We start from the raw sequence: 19,670 nt of genomic DNA, 5'->3' as shown, positions 1-19,670 counted from the left end.
AACTATTGACTGCTAGAAGTTTTATTGCTGTTTTATTACTATGGTCTTGTCTGGTTTTGTTTTAGTAAATAAAAGTGTTGTGACTGCCTAAGTATTTTTTATTTATTATCCTAGTATAAACCATAACCTATTGAGTCGGAAGACACCAGTTTATCCATAACGTTACGTTTCTGAAGAATTAGACGGGACACATAACTGAACCAGATTTTGCGTCAATTTCAGAATATCCCGACCCTAAACTTGACGCACTCTCGTGCTTTATTCTGTCTGTGCCTAAAAAAAAAGGTCCAAGATACGGCCTCTAGAGCCATGTTGTTACTGTTGATTGCAGACTGTATATGAGCTGTTTCTTCTGAATCCTGGTATATCCCTGGTATATTTATTGTATGATATCACCTATAATCCTCTTTTAGCGCCATACACATGTCTAAGTTGTAATAAATTATATTGTCTTGTCTTGCCCACTTGCAGTGACTGATGGGGCCACGCTTCGATTCCATAGAATAAATACCCACATGTAACGACCTTGACCAGGAGTCTACAGACAATGTCGTCAGCACCTCGGTCAGGCTTTAATACAACCAGTCTACTGGTATCTATTCGAAATTTAAGAACCTGTGCTCTGGCAAATATTTTCAGTTATTTCTTCATCTCTTTTGAATACTCCAGTCTGTAATCGGTCGATGACAGTATTTCCAGTTTCAGTCCACCATTTTCTACATTGGAAAATACCTGTACCAAGTCAGGAATATGACAGTTGTTGTCAATTTGATTAGGGATTTTTCGATTCAATTTTCCTCAGAGTTCAGTATTTTTGTGATTTTACTTCTTTTGAATAGCACAGTCGAACTTTTACAGGGCAGCGTTTTAACGTTGTCATAAAATAAAATGTTCAACTTGCTCCTTATATGGTCAAAAGTGTCATTTTTAGCCATGGCGTTGTCAGTTTATTTTCGATTTATGAGTTTGACTGTCCCTCTGGTATCTTTTGTCCCTCTTTTATTCGTCTTGTCATATGAAATGGCAATTTTGCAGTCTTGTGAAATCAGGGACTTTCTGTTCTTATGTATCGCATCTCTATTGATTTTTTATTAAATAACTAGACCGCCTGTGTAACGCTTCCAACCAACAATAGTCTTAGTTTCATAGCTAGAAGCTATTTGTGTATTTCAAAGTTGATCTAAAAAGAATGAACGAATGCAACACCGAATTGCATCGTATAGTATAGAATATGTTTGCTGAAATGCAGTTGAGACAAACTTTTTCATTATCCTTGTCGTTGGGTTTAAAGTCTTTGCAGTAAATAATTTTTGTTAAATATAACCCACAATTTTATTCCAGAGTTAATATAATTTCTTTTACTTTTCAATCGAAAACATAACATTCAGGTGTAATACCACTATTTCGGCACCGGCTTTCAACTCGAAAAATTATGGACAACTGTACAATGCTGGTATATTTTCTAAACTGATTTCGTGTTTAAAGAATTTCTGTTTACAATGATCAATTGAAGTCATCACTCCAAAATTTAACGAATGCTATCATTCAGTTACACGACTGGAAGAACTAGTGCGACAGGAACTACTGTCAATTCCGATGCACCTGAGTTGACTTCCAGTTTTTGATGGGGTTTCTGTTTTTGTGCGGTTTTTATCGTATTTTTTTATTTTAAATTTTTAAATATTTAGACATATTGTTGACTGTTTTATTTCACTTGTGGGTTTTGATTACCAACTGTAGTGAAGGTCTTACTCAGTGATTACACCAGATAATAAGCAAACCATGATAATGAAAACGATTATATTTGTTTTCGAATGTGCTGAGACTGTGAGGTCGTTGAAACAAATCAGAATAAAGCACTCGTGTTTCATCTATCTACAAACACCTAAATGTTGTTAAGCACTTGTCTTACCTCCATGATAGGCATTTAACGGTACAGATAAACAAATTACAAAAGAGAAAAAAACGGGCCAGGTTCAAAGATATAGAACTGGGTCATCTATTATATTTCTTTACACCCAAACTAAATAAGAGTCCTAACAAACATTATAACATTGCTTGGTATGCCAAATATTCCCTTAAAACCTGCTCCGGTATTCATATCAATATCATCTTTTTTATCTGGTGTCCTTCAGAGATCCCTTAACAAACAAAAACCGGGCTTCACCATTACTGGGAAAACTAACTACTCTAGTTAGAGGTGGTGTGGATCAGATCTGGAAACTTAAAAGTTAGAAAAGTTGAAAAGATATGATATAGTATATACTATCAATGTCCTATTCCCTCATGCAATAGTATTAAACATTTGACTTGTCTTCATTTTATATTTGTTTTTCTCATTCTAAGCATAAAAACCGATTGAAAGAATTTTGTTTGATGACAGAAAACGAGAAACGCAGATACAATATCTTATTTCAAAATGTTAAAGAAGAGACAAATTCTACTTTAATAAACAAAGCCTTCATAATAATTGATTTTTTATTGACACCACATTTTATGCATTTTGTACAAAAGAAAGAGTTGTTTTTAACAGACAATCAGAATGACTATAGCAAAGAACCATGATAAGGATTTTTTTTTATATAATTAAAACAAGCCAGAAATGTATGTATAGCAGATTCCCAATAAAGAATTTTGTAATATAGCATTTGATTGTCACGTTACCGAAATCAACTTATCATTTGATCTGTAATTGAAGAGTATAATGACGGTTGTCACATGTGGAGCAGAAACCGCATACACCAAATGTTTACCATTGATTTCTGTTGCTTAATCTTTACATATTATATATTAATTATTTCCCGTATTGCATGCTTATGTATTGAAAAATTAAAATCAATGTTTTTGGTACGAATCAATATAATGAAAGTTACTTATGACATCAGAAGTGGTATTATTTGTACATCGGATGTGGTTAATTATCTCGCTTATTTTAAAGCAAATCTGTATAGAAACCTTATATTTTTCGAAGCAGTTTATTGTGGATTCATTTTCTGCAATGGGTATAATTTTCGTATATTTCTTGGCTATAGGTGAAACGCGAATAAGAATAATAAGTTTATACATACTTGTGTGTGTGGAGAGATAAAAGAGAATATCGAAATAGATGTTTGTCTTCAATCCTCGTAAATTGGTATCCAAGAAAAAAAGAATATCAATCCTCAGTATTAAAAACTAGACCCGAAATGATGTATTCCATATATAGTACCCCATTTTTATTAAATATACAAAGTAAGATTTGTATACTTACTAACATGTTTCAATAAATTCAAACATAACTTCTTATGTATTGCTATACAATTATGAATAATTTCTGGACTATAAGATGTCGAAATTGTATTTCAGCATTACACAGAATTATAGCCTATTTCAGATATGTACTGATTGATATGTAGTTCTCGTAAATACGATTTATTTCTAAGTTGTAGTGAACTTTCATCTTTGTGTTTAGTAACTGTATGTTTCTTAGCTCGACACTTTGTTTGTCTAATCTTTTATTTGCTTTTGTGTTTAGATGAAGCAAGTTCTTTCACACTGGTTTTTATCGTTTGTTTAGCGGTTTCCTCACTGTCCCTCGACAAGGGAAAGGCTATGCAATCTCACATATTCAACCCAACACATAGTCTTTTTGTGCCTCTCCCAAGTCGTGAATCTCTAAAATATTAGTGACTGTATTCAATATTTAATTTTGGTTTATTGCTTAAGAATGAATCATTTTTTTTTCTTCTTTTTTTTCTTTGCTTGAAGGTCGAACAGACTGATTTGACGATACTATACACCTGGAAAAAGTATTAATATTAGATAAAAAGTAAGTTAATACACTGCATTGAATTTGAAACCATAAACAGATTAAAGGTATTTAGCAAAACCCAAATTATACACATTCTACAATCATGTCATTTTGCATTGTTTTTAATGGAAGTGTTGGAATACTTTTTTCCAGGTATATAGTGTTACCCATAGAAAGGTCGAGGTTGTCCATTTATCTTTTCATATCTATCATAAAATGAACGAACCATTGTCTGCAGGACTGCCCAAGTTGTCACTCTAAAACAGACTGACATTATATAGGGTGTGACTAATCATCATAGACAGTATGTTTTTTTTATAGACGGCCCGAATTTGTCTTGATATAGTAATTCAACGGTTGATTAATTAATAGAGAATAAATATCTGATTGAACGGGATAAATTGTTCTTAAACTGTTAGTGTGATGACTTAGATACATTACTTTTGATACACATTACACTATTATGAAGTTTTTTTATTTGATAAAACGTCTAATTTTTGAGAGTTTTAATATTTTTTTAATATCCATCTAAACTTTGTATTATTCATTACACTTTTTATTTTACATAAAATAAATACAAATATGCATTTTCAATAGCCTGACGGTGGTGCCATTAAAATGAAGACATACTATGTGGTATAGGCTTTGCTCATTGTTGAAGGCTGTACGGTGGCCTATAGTTGTATAAATGTCTTTGTCATTTTGGTCCTTTGTGAACAGTTGTCTCATTGGCAATCAAACGACATCTGTTTACAGTTTATCTCTATCTATAATAATATTCAAGATAATAACCAAAAACAGCAAAAATTACCTAAAATTACCAATTCAGGGGCAGCAACCCAACAACGGTTGTCGGATTCATCTGAAAATTTGAGGGCAGAAAGATCTTGACCTGATAAACAATTTTACCCCATGTCAGATTTGCTCTAAATGCTTTGGTTTTCGAGTTATAAGCCAAAAACTGCATTTTACCCCTATGTTCTATTTTTAGCGATGGCGGCCATTTTGGTCACGCCACACATTTTTAAAACTAGATACCCCAATGATGATTGTGGCCAAGTTTGGTTTAATTTGGCCAAGTAGTTTCAGAGGAGAAGATTTTTGTAAAAGTTAACGACAACGGACGACGACGGACGCTGGACGCCAAGTTATGGGAAAAGCTCACTTGGCCCTTCGGGCCAGGTGATCTAAAAAGTGTTGTAAATTTATCCTACGCAAAGATGGTGTCTAAGAAACTAAGCTTAGCTCTTATCCTTGTCCGATTAACCCTTAGCTAAACAGACAAGTTTCCTTTGAATTCAAAATGCGCCGTTCTCCAACATTAGTCTCCAGGTCCCCAAGTCTATCAACAGTAGCCTTCATATGAAATATTTCTAAAACATTATTACATCAGTTAGGATAAATGTTTTCCTCGTTGTTTCAAATAACAAAAGAAAAAAGATCTTATGAACAAAGAAAGGTTGTTTTTTTTTTTTTAATTTTTTATGTACATAGAAATAAGAACATGTGGAATTAGTGACAACGAGACACCTCTTCATCCAAATCTCAATATTCAAGATGAAAACGGTTATAGGTCAATAGTTATCAAAGGAAGCAGGATTATAATTTAATACGCCAGACGCGCATTTCGTCTACAAAAGACTCATCAGTTACGCTCAGATCAAAATAGTTATAAAGTCAAACAAGTACAAAGTTGAAGAGCATTGAGGACACAAAATTAACGGCCTTCCACACGGCTACTTGGCGACTTCGATCGCACCGAACAGCAAGTTGTAAAGGGCATCAAAATGACAAGTGTAAAACAGTTCAAACGAGGAAACTTACGACCTAATTTATATACCAAATGATGAACGTAAAACAAATATGATACACAGCAACAAACGACAACCTCTTAATTACAGGCTCCTGACTTAGTGACACATAAAGAGTATGGTAGGGTGAAACTTATTTGATCGCACCAAACCCGCCCTATAACACTGGACAGCAGTACAACAGCACAACACAATAACACACTATACAAAACACTAAACGAAACAAATGCATATGATAAACAGCAACAACCACTAAATTATAGGTTCCTAACTTCAGACGGACATATATAGAATGCCGCGTTTACACTAGTTTGAGGGGGCTAACCATCCCATAACCTGTGATAATGATACAACATAAAAGCAAACTATAAAAATCAATTGATTAAGGCTTAATTCATGTGATTAATACAATTAGACATGCATCTTACAAAAGCACTTTTATAAGTTTAGGAATAATATATTTGATATATTATTTTTTATTTTGTTCAAAAATCATGAAGTGTACGTCTTTTAATTTATAATTCTGCACAGTAAATAGATATTTTAAACTGTTGTTACCGTCACCATGGTCACTGGTGACTCATTTAACGAAACGCTCATCTGGCGTCAAATATTCAATCCTAGTGTCTATAGTGAGCTTGTTTCAAGATTCATAGTTTGTGGGGGTGCATCAATTGTAAACAAATATATCAGGTGAGCAACAAAAGCTCTTTAGAACCTCTCGTTTTTTAATGGGATTGTGTGAGTATGGTACTTGCATTCTAATATCCAATGCAATTATCTATACTCTTTATAAAAGTTTAAGTCATAACTGAGGGAACATGGCCAACTAATCTAAATAGAAAATGATTGTGCCAAAACTGATACAATTTTATAACAAATATCTCCAACTATTCTTAAATGGTTCCCTTTAAACTCTCAAACTGGATAACAAACCTTAAGAAATTGTTGACACTGGTGATGCAAAATGCCTAAATTTATTGATTTTGATAGTCCCATTTTTTTCTGTTTACAAAACTTAACCCAACATCAGATTCAATTCAGTTTTTACCTGAAATAAATGCCCGTAAATTAGGTTCTTCTTTAATGGCATTCATATAAACACAATAACTAAATAGATAGTGACATAATTTATTTATGGACTAGTTTGAAGAAAAGAGATTCAGTTTTTTGTAATAAGATATTTGGCTGATCAAACTCAGCCACACTGCCTTCACTCATCACTAACACACGATCACTGTTCAGTATAGTGTCGATTCTATGTGCTATAGTCAGCACGGTACTGTCATGGAATTCTTGTTTTATTGTTTCTTGAATGAGTTGGTCAGTTTCAAAATCGATACTGGCAGTGGCTTCGTCTATACACAAAACCTGAAATAATAAAATTTCTATCTACAGCATTTTATATTTGACATGTAAGTTAAACAGTTAGAATCATCTGCTTTGAAGTCTTTTGAAATCTTGATTCTCTCCCAGGATCATTATTTTTGGTCTTTAGTATTCTTACATATTCAAACTACTTTTTTATTTGAAGTGTTCTATTTCAATTTCTTTATTTTTTAAATTTACAACAGTGCACTCACTGAAATGTGTCACCTACTTCACAGATTATGATTGGTTGTTATGTTGCAAGTTAAGATAACTTTATAATTGATCCATTTAAATGAGGTCAAGGTCAGTTTAACTCTGCAAGATAAAATGCACACCTTACAATTATTCCATACACAAAAAATATTAACCTATTTAAAATCATTGACTGAACCAGAAAAACCTTATATTGAACAGCAAACCATGAAAAATGAGGTCAAGGTCAGATAAACCCTGCCTAACAGATATAATTGAACTTTTCCTAAAAAGTAAAATCACAAAAATACTGCTCAGAGGAAAATTCAAAACGGAAAGTCCCCAATCAATGTCAAAATCAAATGATAAAATCCATCAAACAAATGGACAACAACTGTCATATTCCTGACTTGGTACAGGCATTTACAAATGTAGAAAATGGTTGATTGGTTCTGGTTTTATAGCGCTAAACCTCTCACTTGTATGACAGTCGCATCAAATTCCATTATTTTTACAACAATGCATGAACAAATAGACATAATCAGTAAACTAGTTTTAATATGGTTACAGCAGTAATAGTATTTAATAATAGGACCAATCTTGGGAATCTTAACATGAACTTGACCAATAAACAAAGAATTTGGGGTTAAGGTCAGATGATATCTGCCAGTGGGATTTTTACACCTTACAATCCTTGAATACATCAAGTACAGTTTACCTATTGCTTATGGTTACTGACAAATGGACCGAATCCCATTACTTTGACCATGATCACTGATCTATGGAATGAAGCTGAGGTTAGGTGAAACCTGTCTGACAGACCTGAAGACCTTTCTAGGATCCAATGTACTAAATAAAATTTTCTTATTACTCATAATAAGTGAAAAATTTACATGACAAAAAGTGAGTTTTTCAACGAAACACATGAAGCATGTGGAAATTAGTATGGTGTTCATTATCACTGGACTAGTATATATTTGTTTAGGGGCCAGCTGAAGGACGCCTCCGGGTGCGGGAATTTCTCGCTACATTGAAGACCTGTTGGTGACCCTCTGCTGTTGTTTTTTATTTGGGAGGGTTGTTGTCTCTTTGACACATTCCCCATTTCCATTCTCAATTTTATTCTACCTACTAAAATTTAAAGATTATAAATAGTTCATGCCACCCAAAAATTATCGTATTTTTCTCCTACTTTCTGCAAATTTTGTTGCAAGCCAGATAACATAAATCTGATACCAACATGTGCTTCAGAGGGACAGCTATACCTGCTCAACTTGTATCATCTCTTCTATTTCCAAAAATATAGCAGAACACTTCAGGTGTCTCCCCTACAGAGAAACCTTGCCAGAATACAGAAAAAAATATTGCCCAAGATTTTGTTAACAATACCATAGCAAAATGACAAACTGCCTTTGCCCTACAAAAAACTGTCATATCTGACTGAATATAAAAATCTATCACTGCTTGGGTAAACAATGCCTTAGTTATACAGGCAAGGTATGTTTGTCCTACACAGAAATATCATCCAAGAAAAAATATCTAATTACTAACCTTTGCTCGAGTTAATAATGCCCTAGCTAGACACACAAGTTGCCTTTGTCCTACAGAGAAATTTCTGCCACGTTCTCCTACATCAGCCTCTAGACCACCCAGTCTATCTACAGGTACCTTCAGATGACATCTTTCTAATACATTATTCAGATCTGAATCTATATGACATGATGTAGGATCAAGATTTTCTCTCACAGTTCCACTGAACAAAAAGGGGTCTTGTGGAATAATGGCTAATCTTGACCTGAAAAAGAAGGGATTTTTTTTCTATAATGAAAATGTTTATAGGAAATACAAGAAAAGTGTTTACATCAATTTGTTGAAATCTTCTCCTATACGATGTGACAAATCCAAAACTACAATATTTCTCAAACCTGTGTCGCTCAACTTGGTCTATGTGAAAATCAACAAAGGACACAGGTGGATTTATGACGAAAATGGGTTTTGGTGATGGTGATGTGTTTGTAGATCTCACTTTACTGAACATTCGTGCTGCTTACAATTATCCCTATCTAAAATAAACTTGGCCCAGTAGTTACAGTGTCAGTAGAAAAAGTTAGTAAAAATTTACAAATTTATGAAAATTGTTAAAAATTTAATATAAAGTAGCATGTTTCTCTATTGTCATAAAAATTCATAATATCTAATAAAATTAATAGATTTAGCTAACAAAGTCCGTATATTTCAATAAGGTAACTTTATTTGTTAGTGAAAAATTGTTTTAATGTTAATTAGGCTTAAATTAAAAATTGTTTCCTTTCCCCTCTCTGTGATTAAAGTAAGATAACTCTGGACAATTTTCCTTACATTCAATCATTATGGGAAGATGATATAGTTCTGTTTTCATTTAAAGTCTTTTTCAGAAAAGTTCTTATTGTTTTGGGTAGGTTTCAATTACAATTTTACACTCTAGCATTCGGCATCAGTTAGAAGCTTCTGGAATAAAATGGTGACTATGGTGTACTGTTTTGTGTTTGTGTTAGGCGTTATTACACTTCTTTCATGTATTTGTCTTAAGGGATGGAGTAAAGCAGATAAGTTACATCATCTTTCTGCTTCATTTAAGTTCTGGCATAATGGTATAAACCATACCGATCTTAGAAACAGATGCCTTTACGAGTAGAATGACGAATGCTGTTGGGCATTTTTTTATGCATACTACAACTTGAAACAATGTATTCTTGACAACACAAATAATGTTTTTCACCGGAATATTGTACCTCAAATTAAGAGAAGGAAAAAAGTGGTTTTTATTAGTAATTTCCAGGAAATGGCTTTAATAGAGAGCAATTTCATGAATACTTGGAAGATGCTTTTCCTGTGACATAGTCACTTGTTTCAGAATATTTCCCCCTATTTACCTTAATGGCATATTAAGGTATAATAATTACATTAGATGTATGTTTCATTATAATACTTTATTCTGATTGGCTAACTGCACATCACATATTATTCCTTAAGCAATTGCATTGCTCAATAAAACTTACCATTCATGATAACACGTGGTCCCACAATAAAGTGCACAGGTGAATTAAATAAAAATAATATAAAATTCTTGTTTTCATGTTCATAGCTAAAAAAATGTAATCATAAGTATCGATTGCTTAATTTTGTAACTTCATAAGGTTGTAAAAGCGTTGACCATGCGCACATTTTTAAAATGAAGCGCCTCTGCACTTTATACAAAATGTACTTTGGTCAACGCTTTTACACCTTAATGAATTTAAAAAAAGAAGCATTCAATTCATAAATAAAGGATATTTTTATTCTGAAACGAGTGCCTGTGATCTGTGATTTAGAGCAGTTTGTCTCATCGCTCTAAGAAAGTTGGTGATGATAAAGGAAAATTGACCTTGCTTAGTTTTGACGGTATGAATGCTTTCAGATAACAAAAACATATTTATAAGATAACAAAATAATTCTTTATATTGGTATATATTAATTTTAAACATTTCAAAACAAATAAAAGAAAATACCTAAATGTCTTTGATATACTAATGAAAAATGCAAGTATCTAGTACATTGCAGATTTTGTAACAATTTTAAATTCAATAAAAAAAAAACTACATGTATAAGATAAAACTATAACCCTGTTCAAGGTAGACAATCAACATATAGACTTTATGAAATTGAACAGAGACTCATATTTCAAAGGAATATAACTCTTGTATACAAATGACACATCAATCGAATTATTTAGCTACAAATTTTTGCGCCACCTTTAGGGAAGATTCTAAATTATCAATATAACCACAATTTGTTAATCTATAGATACTTACGACTAATGAATGCTAACCACAGTAAAGAATATTTGTTTGAAATTTTTTAACACTAACTCAGAAAAATGCTCGAACTACTTGCCTTTCAAAGCTCATAATTAGACGTGTTTACACACTGATATAATAGGGTTGTTAAACATTACAAACCTGTAATTGTATAAGACACTATACACCTTGTGTGCTTGAAATAACTTATCCAAAAATATATTTATTTCAAGCATAAATATTTCGACATGTTGTTTACGTTTTATAAATTTTAGAATTCTAAATGTGTCACATATTCTGGTTAAGATCTGACTAAATACCAATATCCTGATACCCTCAGGTAAATATGCTATACAAAAGGCAATAACTCCTTAGGGGGTCAATTGACCATTTTGGTCATGTTGACTTATTTTTAGGTTTTACTTTGCTGTACATTATTGATTTTTACAGTTTATCTCTATCTATAATAATATTCAAGATAATAACCAAAAGCGGCAAAATTTCCTTAAAATTACCATTTCAGGGACAGCAGAATCATCTGAAAATTTAAAGGCAGATAGATCTTGACCTGAAAAACAATTTTATCCCATGTCAGATTTGCTCTAAATGCTTTGGTTTTTGAGATATAACCCAAAAACTGCATTTTACCCCTATGTTTTATTTTTAGCCATGGCGGCCATCTTGGTTAGTTAGCCAGGTCACCGGACACATTTTTTAAACTAGATACCCCAATGAAGATTGTGGCCAAGTTTGGTTTAATTTGGCTCTAGTAGTTTCAGATGGACGATGGACGATGGACTCAAAGTGCTGAGAAAAGCTCACTTGGCCCTTTGGGCCAGGTGAGCTAAAAAGGAAATACAGGAGGGAAAAAGTAGTCTTCCCTTTATTGCCAGACAAGTTTTGTTCAAGTCAGCTTCAATTCTAGATAAATTTAAAGGTGAACATAACATTCGGTTTGATTTAGTTTTTCACCAGAAATTGACAATGAAAATTCTAAAGAATATTTTGTTATTCATTTCATCCTGACCTTTAAAATGCATTGTTTTCAATTGTTAAATAACATCAATTTCCTCATATTTTCAGTATCAAATATAATATTAACAGCCACCAAACATCTGCAAGATATCTAAGGATCTCAATCCCGCATTCAGAAATTATTCAGTATAACATACTTAAAATTTATGAAAGATGACAGGGATAAACAGACCATTTCTTCTTTGTCAGATCACAAATTCCTCAATGCTTTTTGATCTCTAAATTCAAAATGTCTGAAGTTATCATTCCTACCTAATATCTTTGAGATCTATGTGTTGTAGATTTGTATTATCCAGAGTAATACTTCCTTTTTGAATTTCTACAATTCTAAACAGTACTAAAAATAGACTGGATTTTCCAGATCCAGTCCTTCCCACAATGCCGATCTTCTCCCCTGGATGTGTCTGGAATGTGACATCATGCAAAGCATCTTGTAATCCTTCACGGTACCTCATGAACACATTTTTAAAGAAGATTATTCCTGCTGTTGGCCAAACTGGTGATACCTAGAAAATACAAAAAATATTGTCATTTCTTAAACAGTTCTCATAAAAATAAAAAATAACATTTTGTAAATTTTTTGCATCCAAATAATTTTTCTATAGTTACCGTCATCAGGAATGCCTAAAACAAAATATTTGAAAACCAAAGATGTAAAAGTACTGAAACAAGTGAAGAGTGAAAAAAGACAAAAAGGGGCATAAAAACAATACAGTCAAACCTCGTTGTGTCGAACTCTGTTGTGTCGAACTCTGTTGTGTCGAAAACTCAGATGAGTTGAAGTAATTTCTGGGTCCCAGTATAATTCCAGTTTGATCAATGCATTTTAACCTCTGATGAGTCGAACTCGGATGATTCGAATTCTCGGTTAAGTCGAGGTAATTCTTAAGTCCCGTTGATGTAAAATTGATGTAAATTGACCCTGATGTCTCGAAGTTCAAAATTTTAAAAAAAATCGAAAGAAATAAAAACTTTAAAAATAAAATTCATAACAGATGTTTTTCTTGTTTAACCTATTCATTTCCATAACTGATTAAAGCTTTGTAAACATACTTGTTTGTAAAACAGTTAAAATGACATGTTTATGATGACCGCTAATCAATACCTTTGTTGATCGTCCATGCAGAACTTGAATGTGCTGAACCTATTTCACTTGGTATAAAAACGAAACGAATTTCAATCACCCAAGCTGAGATTAAATTAGTCATTGGAATAAGAACAATAATTAAAAGGATTAAAATATTTTATTAATTATTATGAGTCGGTCTTTTTAATCTATGAACACTGTTCACATTCTTTAAAGATTAGGTATGAAAATATTTTCGCTAATGATTCCATAATTTATAGTGATTGATCTTTGTAAATATTTGTGTATTGATTTTATTTGTGATTGTTGTGTGTTGAATCTTTAAAAATACGGAACATAAATACACAATCATATATTATCATATCGAAAAAAGCACAATGATCAATAAACATGCATCTAGTTTACAGAAATCGCATATTGGTATTTCATACATTTCAAATATATGACGTCACACTCGACCTACCTCAGATGAGTCGAACCTCGGATGAGTCAAATACTTTTGTCTGGTCCCTTCGACTTCGACACAACAAGGTTGGACTCTATTGATCTATTGATCGTCTTTGAAATAAAATTCTTCTTCAATGCAATTCTTTGAAATTTTCTGTTAATTCATTCACAACCTTTCCCAACTTTAGATGAGTTAGAGATGGATTCCATGACAAACATGTTTAGTTTTGACACCTGCCTATTACTGAGATTGTGATTCATTTTTTTTCTAAGAGTCAGTAAAGCCTTGGTTCATTCAGGGTCTGGATAGGGGTTATCTTTTCCTTATTCTTTATTTTTTTCAACCCTCATTCTGCACATTATGCCTTTTATTCTCTATTCTGTAAACCTCATCTACAGATAGCATATTTCCAAAATATAACAATGATAGTCTGTCGGAAGGGGACGATAAATGGCTGACCCGTGTTAAGAGAGAGCCATATCTCTTGCACGTTAAAGACACCCTTGTAGATTTCAAAAAAGAGCAGGCTAATGCTGCTACAAGGCAGCACTCGCACCCGCAAAGTGGAAAGGGATTAATATAAGTTGCAAAACTTGTTTCCCAATCCACTTTAAATAAATATGTTTAAACTTACTGAGATTTGCATTTAGACCTAGATATCTTTCAATTTATTTTGTTGTATGGTTGCTGTCTCATTAATGTATATCCCTTGTCTTATATATAGTCATATTGGTAACAAGTTCATTTGCCCAGTGTTAATTTTTTTTCTAAGAGTCAGTAAAGAGTTGGTTCATTCAGGGTCTAGATAGGGGTTATCTTTTCCTTATTCTTTATTTTTTTCAACCCTCATTCTGCACATTATGCATTTTATTCTCTATTCTGTAAACCTCATCTACAGATAGCATATTTCCAAAATATAACTTACAATCAAAGACCCCTCCATATGCTCTGCAGGAATGTTGTCTATATAATGCTGTGTTCTTTCTATGCTGACCATCTGTTTTTCTGTCTCTGTGAAAAAGTTTACACCTCCACACAAAAGATTGGTTACAGATAAGGAGTAAGAAATAGCCAGACCTACAAGTCCTAAAAAAAAGAAATACAGCATATAACAAGTGACTAGTGCTCACTAATGATACCCCCTTCTGCTAAAAGTATAAGGTAAACAGGAAGTTGTTGAGTGATGAATCTGAAAACGCCTCAAACAGTATAGCCGACTCATGTAAACCCTCAAACCAAATTTCAGAAATCCTTGTAATGCAGTTCCTGAGAAAGATGCGACAAAAAAATTTATGAGATGGATGGACAGACTAACTGATGGATGGACGGATGAACAGACAGAGGTAAAACAGTATAACACCACTTTTTTAAAGCAGGGGTATAATTACAACTTACAACTTACAACTCCCGTTAGCGCCATGTGTCGCATAGGGCGCGAATGGAAGCCTTCCATCTGAGTCTGTCTGCTGCTGCTTGTTGTGCTTCTCCCCATGTTCTCCATCCAAACTCTGTTCTTTCCTTATCTACCATTCGTCTCCAAGTTTCTTTTGGTCTTCCTACATTTCTCTTTCCTGGTGGTGTCCATGTCAAGGCGATTCTACAATCATTCCATGGGTCCATCCTCAGGATGTGACCTATCCAACTCCATCTCCTGATCTTAATGGTGTTGGTTATGTTGCACATATTGGCTTTTTGTAGCAGTTCTGCGTTGGATATCGTAGTTGGCCAAAATATCTTAAAGATTCTACGCAAGTTCCTGGTGTTGAAGGTGTTAAGTCTATCTCCATCTCTCTTGCTTATCTTCCAACATTCTGCCCCATATAGCAACACTGATATAACATTGCTTTTATAAATTTTCATTTTGGTGTTTCTTACTGTATTGGTTTGATGTCCATATTTTTCTTAGCTTATAGTATGCTGCTCTTGCTTTTTTAATTCTATTCCTTATGTCGGCTGTTGCATTGTCGTTGGTATCTATGACCGATCCAAGGTATGTGAAGCTGTCTACTATCTCTATTTCTTCGTTGTTCAATGTAATAGGCTGGATGTTGTTTGCCTTTACATACATTATTTTACTCTTTTTCTTGTTTATTTCTAAGCCAGTTGTTTTAGCTATCTTTTGTATATCATCTGTTTTAGCTTGCAGCTGCGTTCTTGTTGCTGATAGGAGAGCAATATCATCTGCAAAATCAAGATCTTCTAATACCTGTAGTCTTCCCCAGTTGATACCACGCTTTTTCTGTGTTGTTTGCTTCATTGTCCAATCTATAACCAGTAAGAAAAGGAAACCAGACATTATACAACCTTGTCTGACTCCTGATTTAATGTGGAACCATTCCGAATGTTTACCCTCATGTTCTACTACACAACTGAAGTTATCATAAAATGCTTGAACCATCCTGATTATTTTACCTGGGATTCCATAGTTTGCCATGATCTTTTTTAAGGTTTCTCGATGGATAGTGTCAAATGCTCTTCTGAAGTGGATGAAGTTGATAAATAGGGGGCTGTTCCATTCAATGCATTGTTCTATAATATTTCTAAGGATGAATATTTGGTTGATACAGCCTCGACCTCTTCGGAACCCAGCTTGTTCTTTACGTAGTATGTTGTCAATAGCATCTTTAATTCTGTTGATGATGATTCTGCAGAGGACCTTCCCAGGTACAGATAGTAAGGTAATTCCTCTCCAGTTTTCACACTCTTCTAAATTTCCTTTTTTTGAGAGTTTGATTATAATTCCCTTTTGCCAGTCTGTTGGTATTTCTTCCCTGTTCCAAATTTTGGTAAATAAATGGCAAAAGACTTTTGCTATTGTGCCTACATCAGTTTTCAATAGTTCAGCTTGTATGTTGTCAATACCTGGAGCCTTACCATTACTGAGTGCCTTTATGCTCTTTATTATCTCTTCTATGGTTGGTGGTTCAATATTCATATCGACAACATCTGAAGGATGAATATCGGCTAGTACTGGTGGATCTTTCGCATTTAAAATCTCTTCAAAGTGTTCTTTCCATCTCTCTAACTGTTCCTTCTCGTTGGTTATAACATGTCCCTCTTTTGACTTTACAGGTCTGTTCCCTCTCATGCTGCTGTTGGAAATTTTCTTACTCAGCATATATAGCTTTTTCTGCTCTCCTCTATTTGCTGCCTCTTCTGCACTTTTTGCAATATTATCAATATATTTTCTCTTATCATCTCTGGTACTAAATTTTACCTCCTTGTTCTTATCCTTATAATCTTTCTCAAGCTTTTCTTTCTGTCTTTGTGATCTTGTAGCATTGATTTTTTGTTTTATCTGTTTACGTTCTTGTATTTTGTGGATACTGTTGGTAGTAATCCATTCTGGTTGTTTTCTGTCTTTAAATCCCAATGTTTGCTCACCAACCTCACATATTGCTTGTTTAATATCTATCCACTGTTCTTCTATGCCTTCTGTTTCTCCCAATACCTGGAATCTGTTCCTTAACTCAAGTTTGAACTCTTGTGCAACTTTTGGTATCTTTAGCTTATCTGTGTCATATCTTTTCTTCTGTCCCTGATTTACTCTCTGTCTACAAAGTTTAAGCTTAACTCTGGATATAAGTAGTTCATGGTCACTACCAACATCAGCACCTCTATATGACCGTACATCTTCCATAGATCCTCTAAACCTTTTGTCAATCGTGATGTGATCAATCTGATTCTTGATGTTTCCGTCTGGTGACGTCCATGTATATTTATGAATATCTTTATGTTGGAATATGCTGGAGCAAATTACAATGTTGTTAGTCTGACAATAATCCCGAAATAGTTCTCCGTTCTCATTGATAACACCATACCCATTCTTCCCCATTACATCTTCATATCCAACATTATCTGATCCTATCTTTGCATTCATGTCACCCATTACAATTATCATATCATGTTTATGAACTTTTGCTGTTACATCGTTCAAGGTTTGGTAGAATTCCTCTTTTACTTCATCAGAAGCGTCATTCGTTGGTGCATAACACTGTATTATGGTCAACTTTATATGTCTAGAAAAAAATCGAGCTGTTATTATTCTTTCATTAATAGGTTGCCATTCCATGAGTGTTTTTCTGTTTGCTTTTGATATAATAAGTGCTACTCCATACTCATGTCTTTCTGTTTGTCCTGAGTATAGCATAGTCTCACCACCTCTGAGGTTGATCTTTCCTGTTCCGGTCCAACGACATTCACTAATACCCAATACATCAATTCCATAGTTGTTCATTTCATTTACTACCTGGTATGTCTTTCCAGGTGCATACATTGTTCTAACATTCCAGCATCCGACCTTGATCTGTTTTCTAGGGTGAACCAACGGTTCTCTCCTGATGTTTGCTTCCAATTGATTTTGGGTTTGGCCAACATCATTCATTAAACCTTCTAACTGATTTCTGTTTTCTGGTCTCACCTCGGTATTTCCCATCAGAAAAGTCGTTCTTCCATTTCGCGTTTCTGTAACTTTAAAGTTTTTTACAAGGATAGGTTGTTGGCCTAACGCTCAATCCCCAACCTGGAGAACCAGAGAATCTTTACTCAAGGTTTCTTTCCTATAGATCCATTGCCGACCAAGGCTGACGAGTCAAATCTACCCGGTATTTTATATCAGAGTTTTCTTCTCCTATATGAATTGCCTTTCAAGGCTGACGACTTTCATCTAGCCGGCTATTAACCCATAACTGGGGCAAGGTTGATGAGTGCTAGGGCGTATCCACACGCCGGTGGGCCTACACACTTCATCTCTAGGGTCCTTGCTACTCCGAGATCCTCTACAGTAAGGCCTAGGACACAAGGTCCTAGTTACCGTGTGCTGTCGCGGGGAGGCACTGTAGAAGTCTTGTTAGTGTAGAGGCTATGTACTGGCAGGAAAGACTTACGCACTCGGCTTTCTTTTCACCTATGAATATAAGCTATCCAGCGGCAGTTTAAGAGTCTATGACTTCCAACTGCACTAGGCGCATACACAAACCTGTGGTAACACATAAAGTAGAGAAGCTAGGTGATATAATGTATTCATACAGAAAAAAAAAAATTGATAATTCTGTATGAATACATTATATCACCTAGCTTCTCTACTTTTTTTGATTTTTTTTCAAGAGAGAACATGATGGGTCATAGGCCAAAATGTAAATGACATTGACTTTGTCTAAGAAAATAGAGATTATCTATATTCGTTGAACTTGAGGAGGTTTTGCCACTATATCTAATCTCCAAGACTATTGCACTTTGAAGGAGTTTGTAGCTAAGAAACCCACTCTCATTTTGGGAACTAGAAATAATTTTTAATTTCTACAGTGAACTGATTTTTTTTTAATCACAACCATCTATATCAACTTTTTTTTTAAATGTAATGGGACACAGATGATGTCTCACTTGCATATGACGTTATAAAGAGACATAACCCAAGAATTGTATACTGTGGAAGTATTTTAATCTTGGGGTACCAATTTTCGTGGTTTTCGTGGAATTAAAGTACTTTCACAGTAAGTGATGCCAATCAAATTTGTAATTGATCAGAGCTTTGTGGTACTGAGCATTGTGTATAAGTTTGATAACATTTGTTTGAGGCAAACTTAAGTTTTAAAAAGAATGGAAACAAAAGTTCAGCAATTGTTCCATTTTTAAAGGGAATAAAAGGAAAGATTTTATAGTACAAAATATAATTTGAACCAAACAGACTGCCAAGTATGCAGAGCAAAAATTATTTCCATCTGATTTTAATTAAACTTAAAATTTAATAAAGCAAATTCTATCTGATGATGTAATATTTTTAATGGTGATTGTCAAAATATGGTTAATCATCGGATTGTAGTTATTAAGTTAATCTTGAACTTATCAATCTTAATCTTTTCTGTCCCTTCGGATTACTAAAACAATAACAAGAACCATTTTATTTGCGTTACATTGCTTATATTACAAAATCAGGTAATGCACGATATTACCGAATGCGCAGAAACAGTGGGGGTATAAAAATCTTTCTATTCTATTGAATAAGAGCAATTAAAGCTATCCCTCCAACCATAACATAATTCCCTAAAGCCCCAGTAATAAACAGCATACTACCTGGTGAGACAGTATCTAGATGGCATTGACTATTGCACCAATGAATGCT

The 19,670-nt window shown here is 33.8% G+C and overlaps 1 protein-coding gene across 4 annotated transcripts in view; it reads right to left on the bottom strand.

Moving 5' to 3' along the window:
* The window catches only part of LOC143069448 (ATP-binding cassette sub-family C member 10-like), a 153,375-nt gene that overhangs the window by 115,171 nt on the left and 18,534 nt on the right, over nt 1-19,670 (bottom strand). For 3 of the 4 annotated variants that reach the window (XM_076244086.1, XM_076244087.1, XM_076244085.1), the window contains 4 exons: nt 14,475-14,635; nt 12,267-12,520; nt 8,716-8,959; nt 6,719-6,972 (listed from right to left, as the gene is read on the bottom strand). In XM_076244086.1, coding sequence (XP_076100201.1) covers nt 6,733-6,972; nt 8,716-8,959; nt 12,267-12,520; nt 14,475-14,635 — 899 coding nt within the window. In that variant the 3' untranslated portion in view covers nt 6,719-6,732. Of the gene's footprint in view, nt 1-6,718; nt 6,973-8,715; nt 8,960-12,266; nt 12,521-14,474; nt 14,636-19,670 lie in introns of those variants that run through there. The other variant, XM_076244088.1, reaches the window with a different exon arrangement.

This window comes from Mytilus galloprovincialis, chromosome 3 (assembly GCF_965363235.1).
Source record: "Mytilus galloprovincialis chromosome 3, xbMytGall1.hap1.1, whole genome shotgun sequence".
NCBI lineage: Eukaryota > Metazoa > Mollusca > Bivalvia > Mytilida > Mytilidae > Mytilus > Mytilus galloprovincialis.
This window is presented reverse-complemented; position numbering and strand designations above follow the sequence as displayed.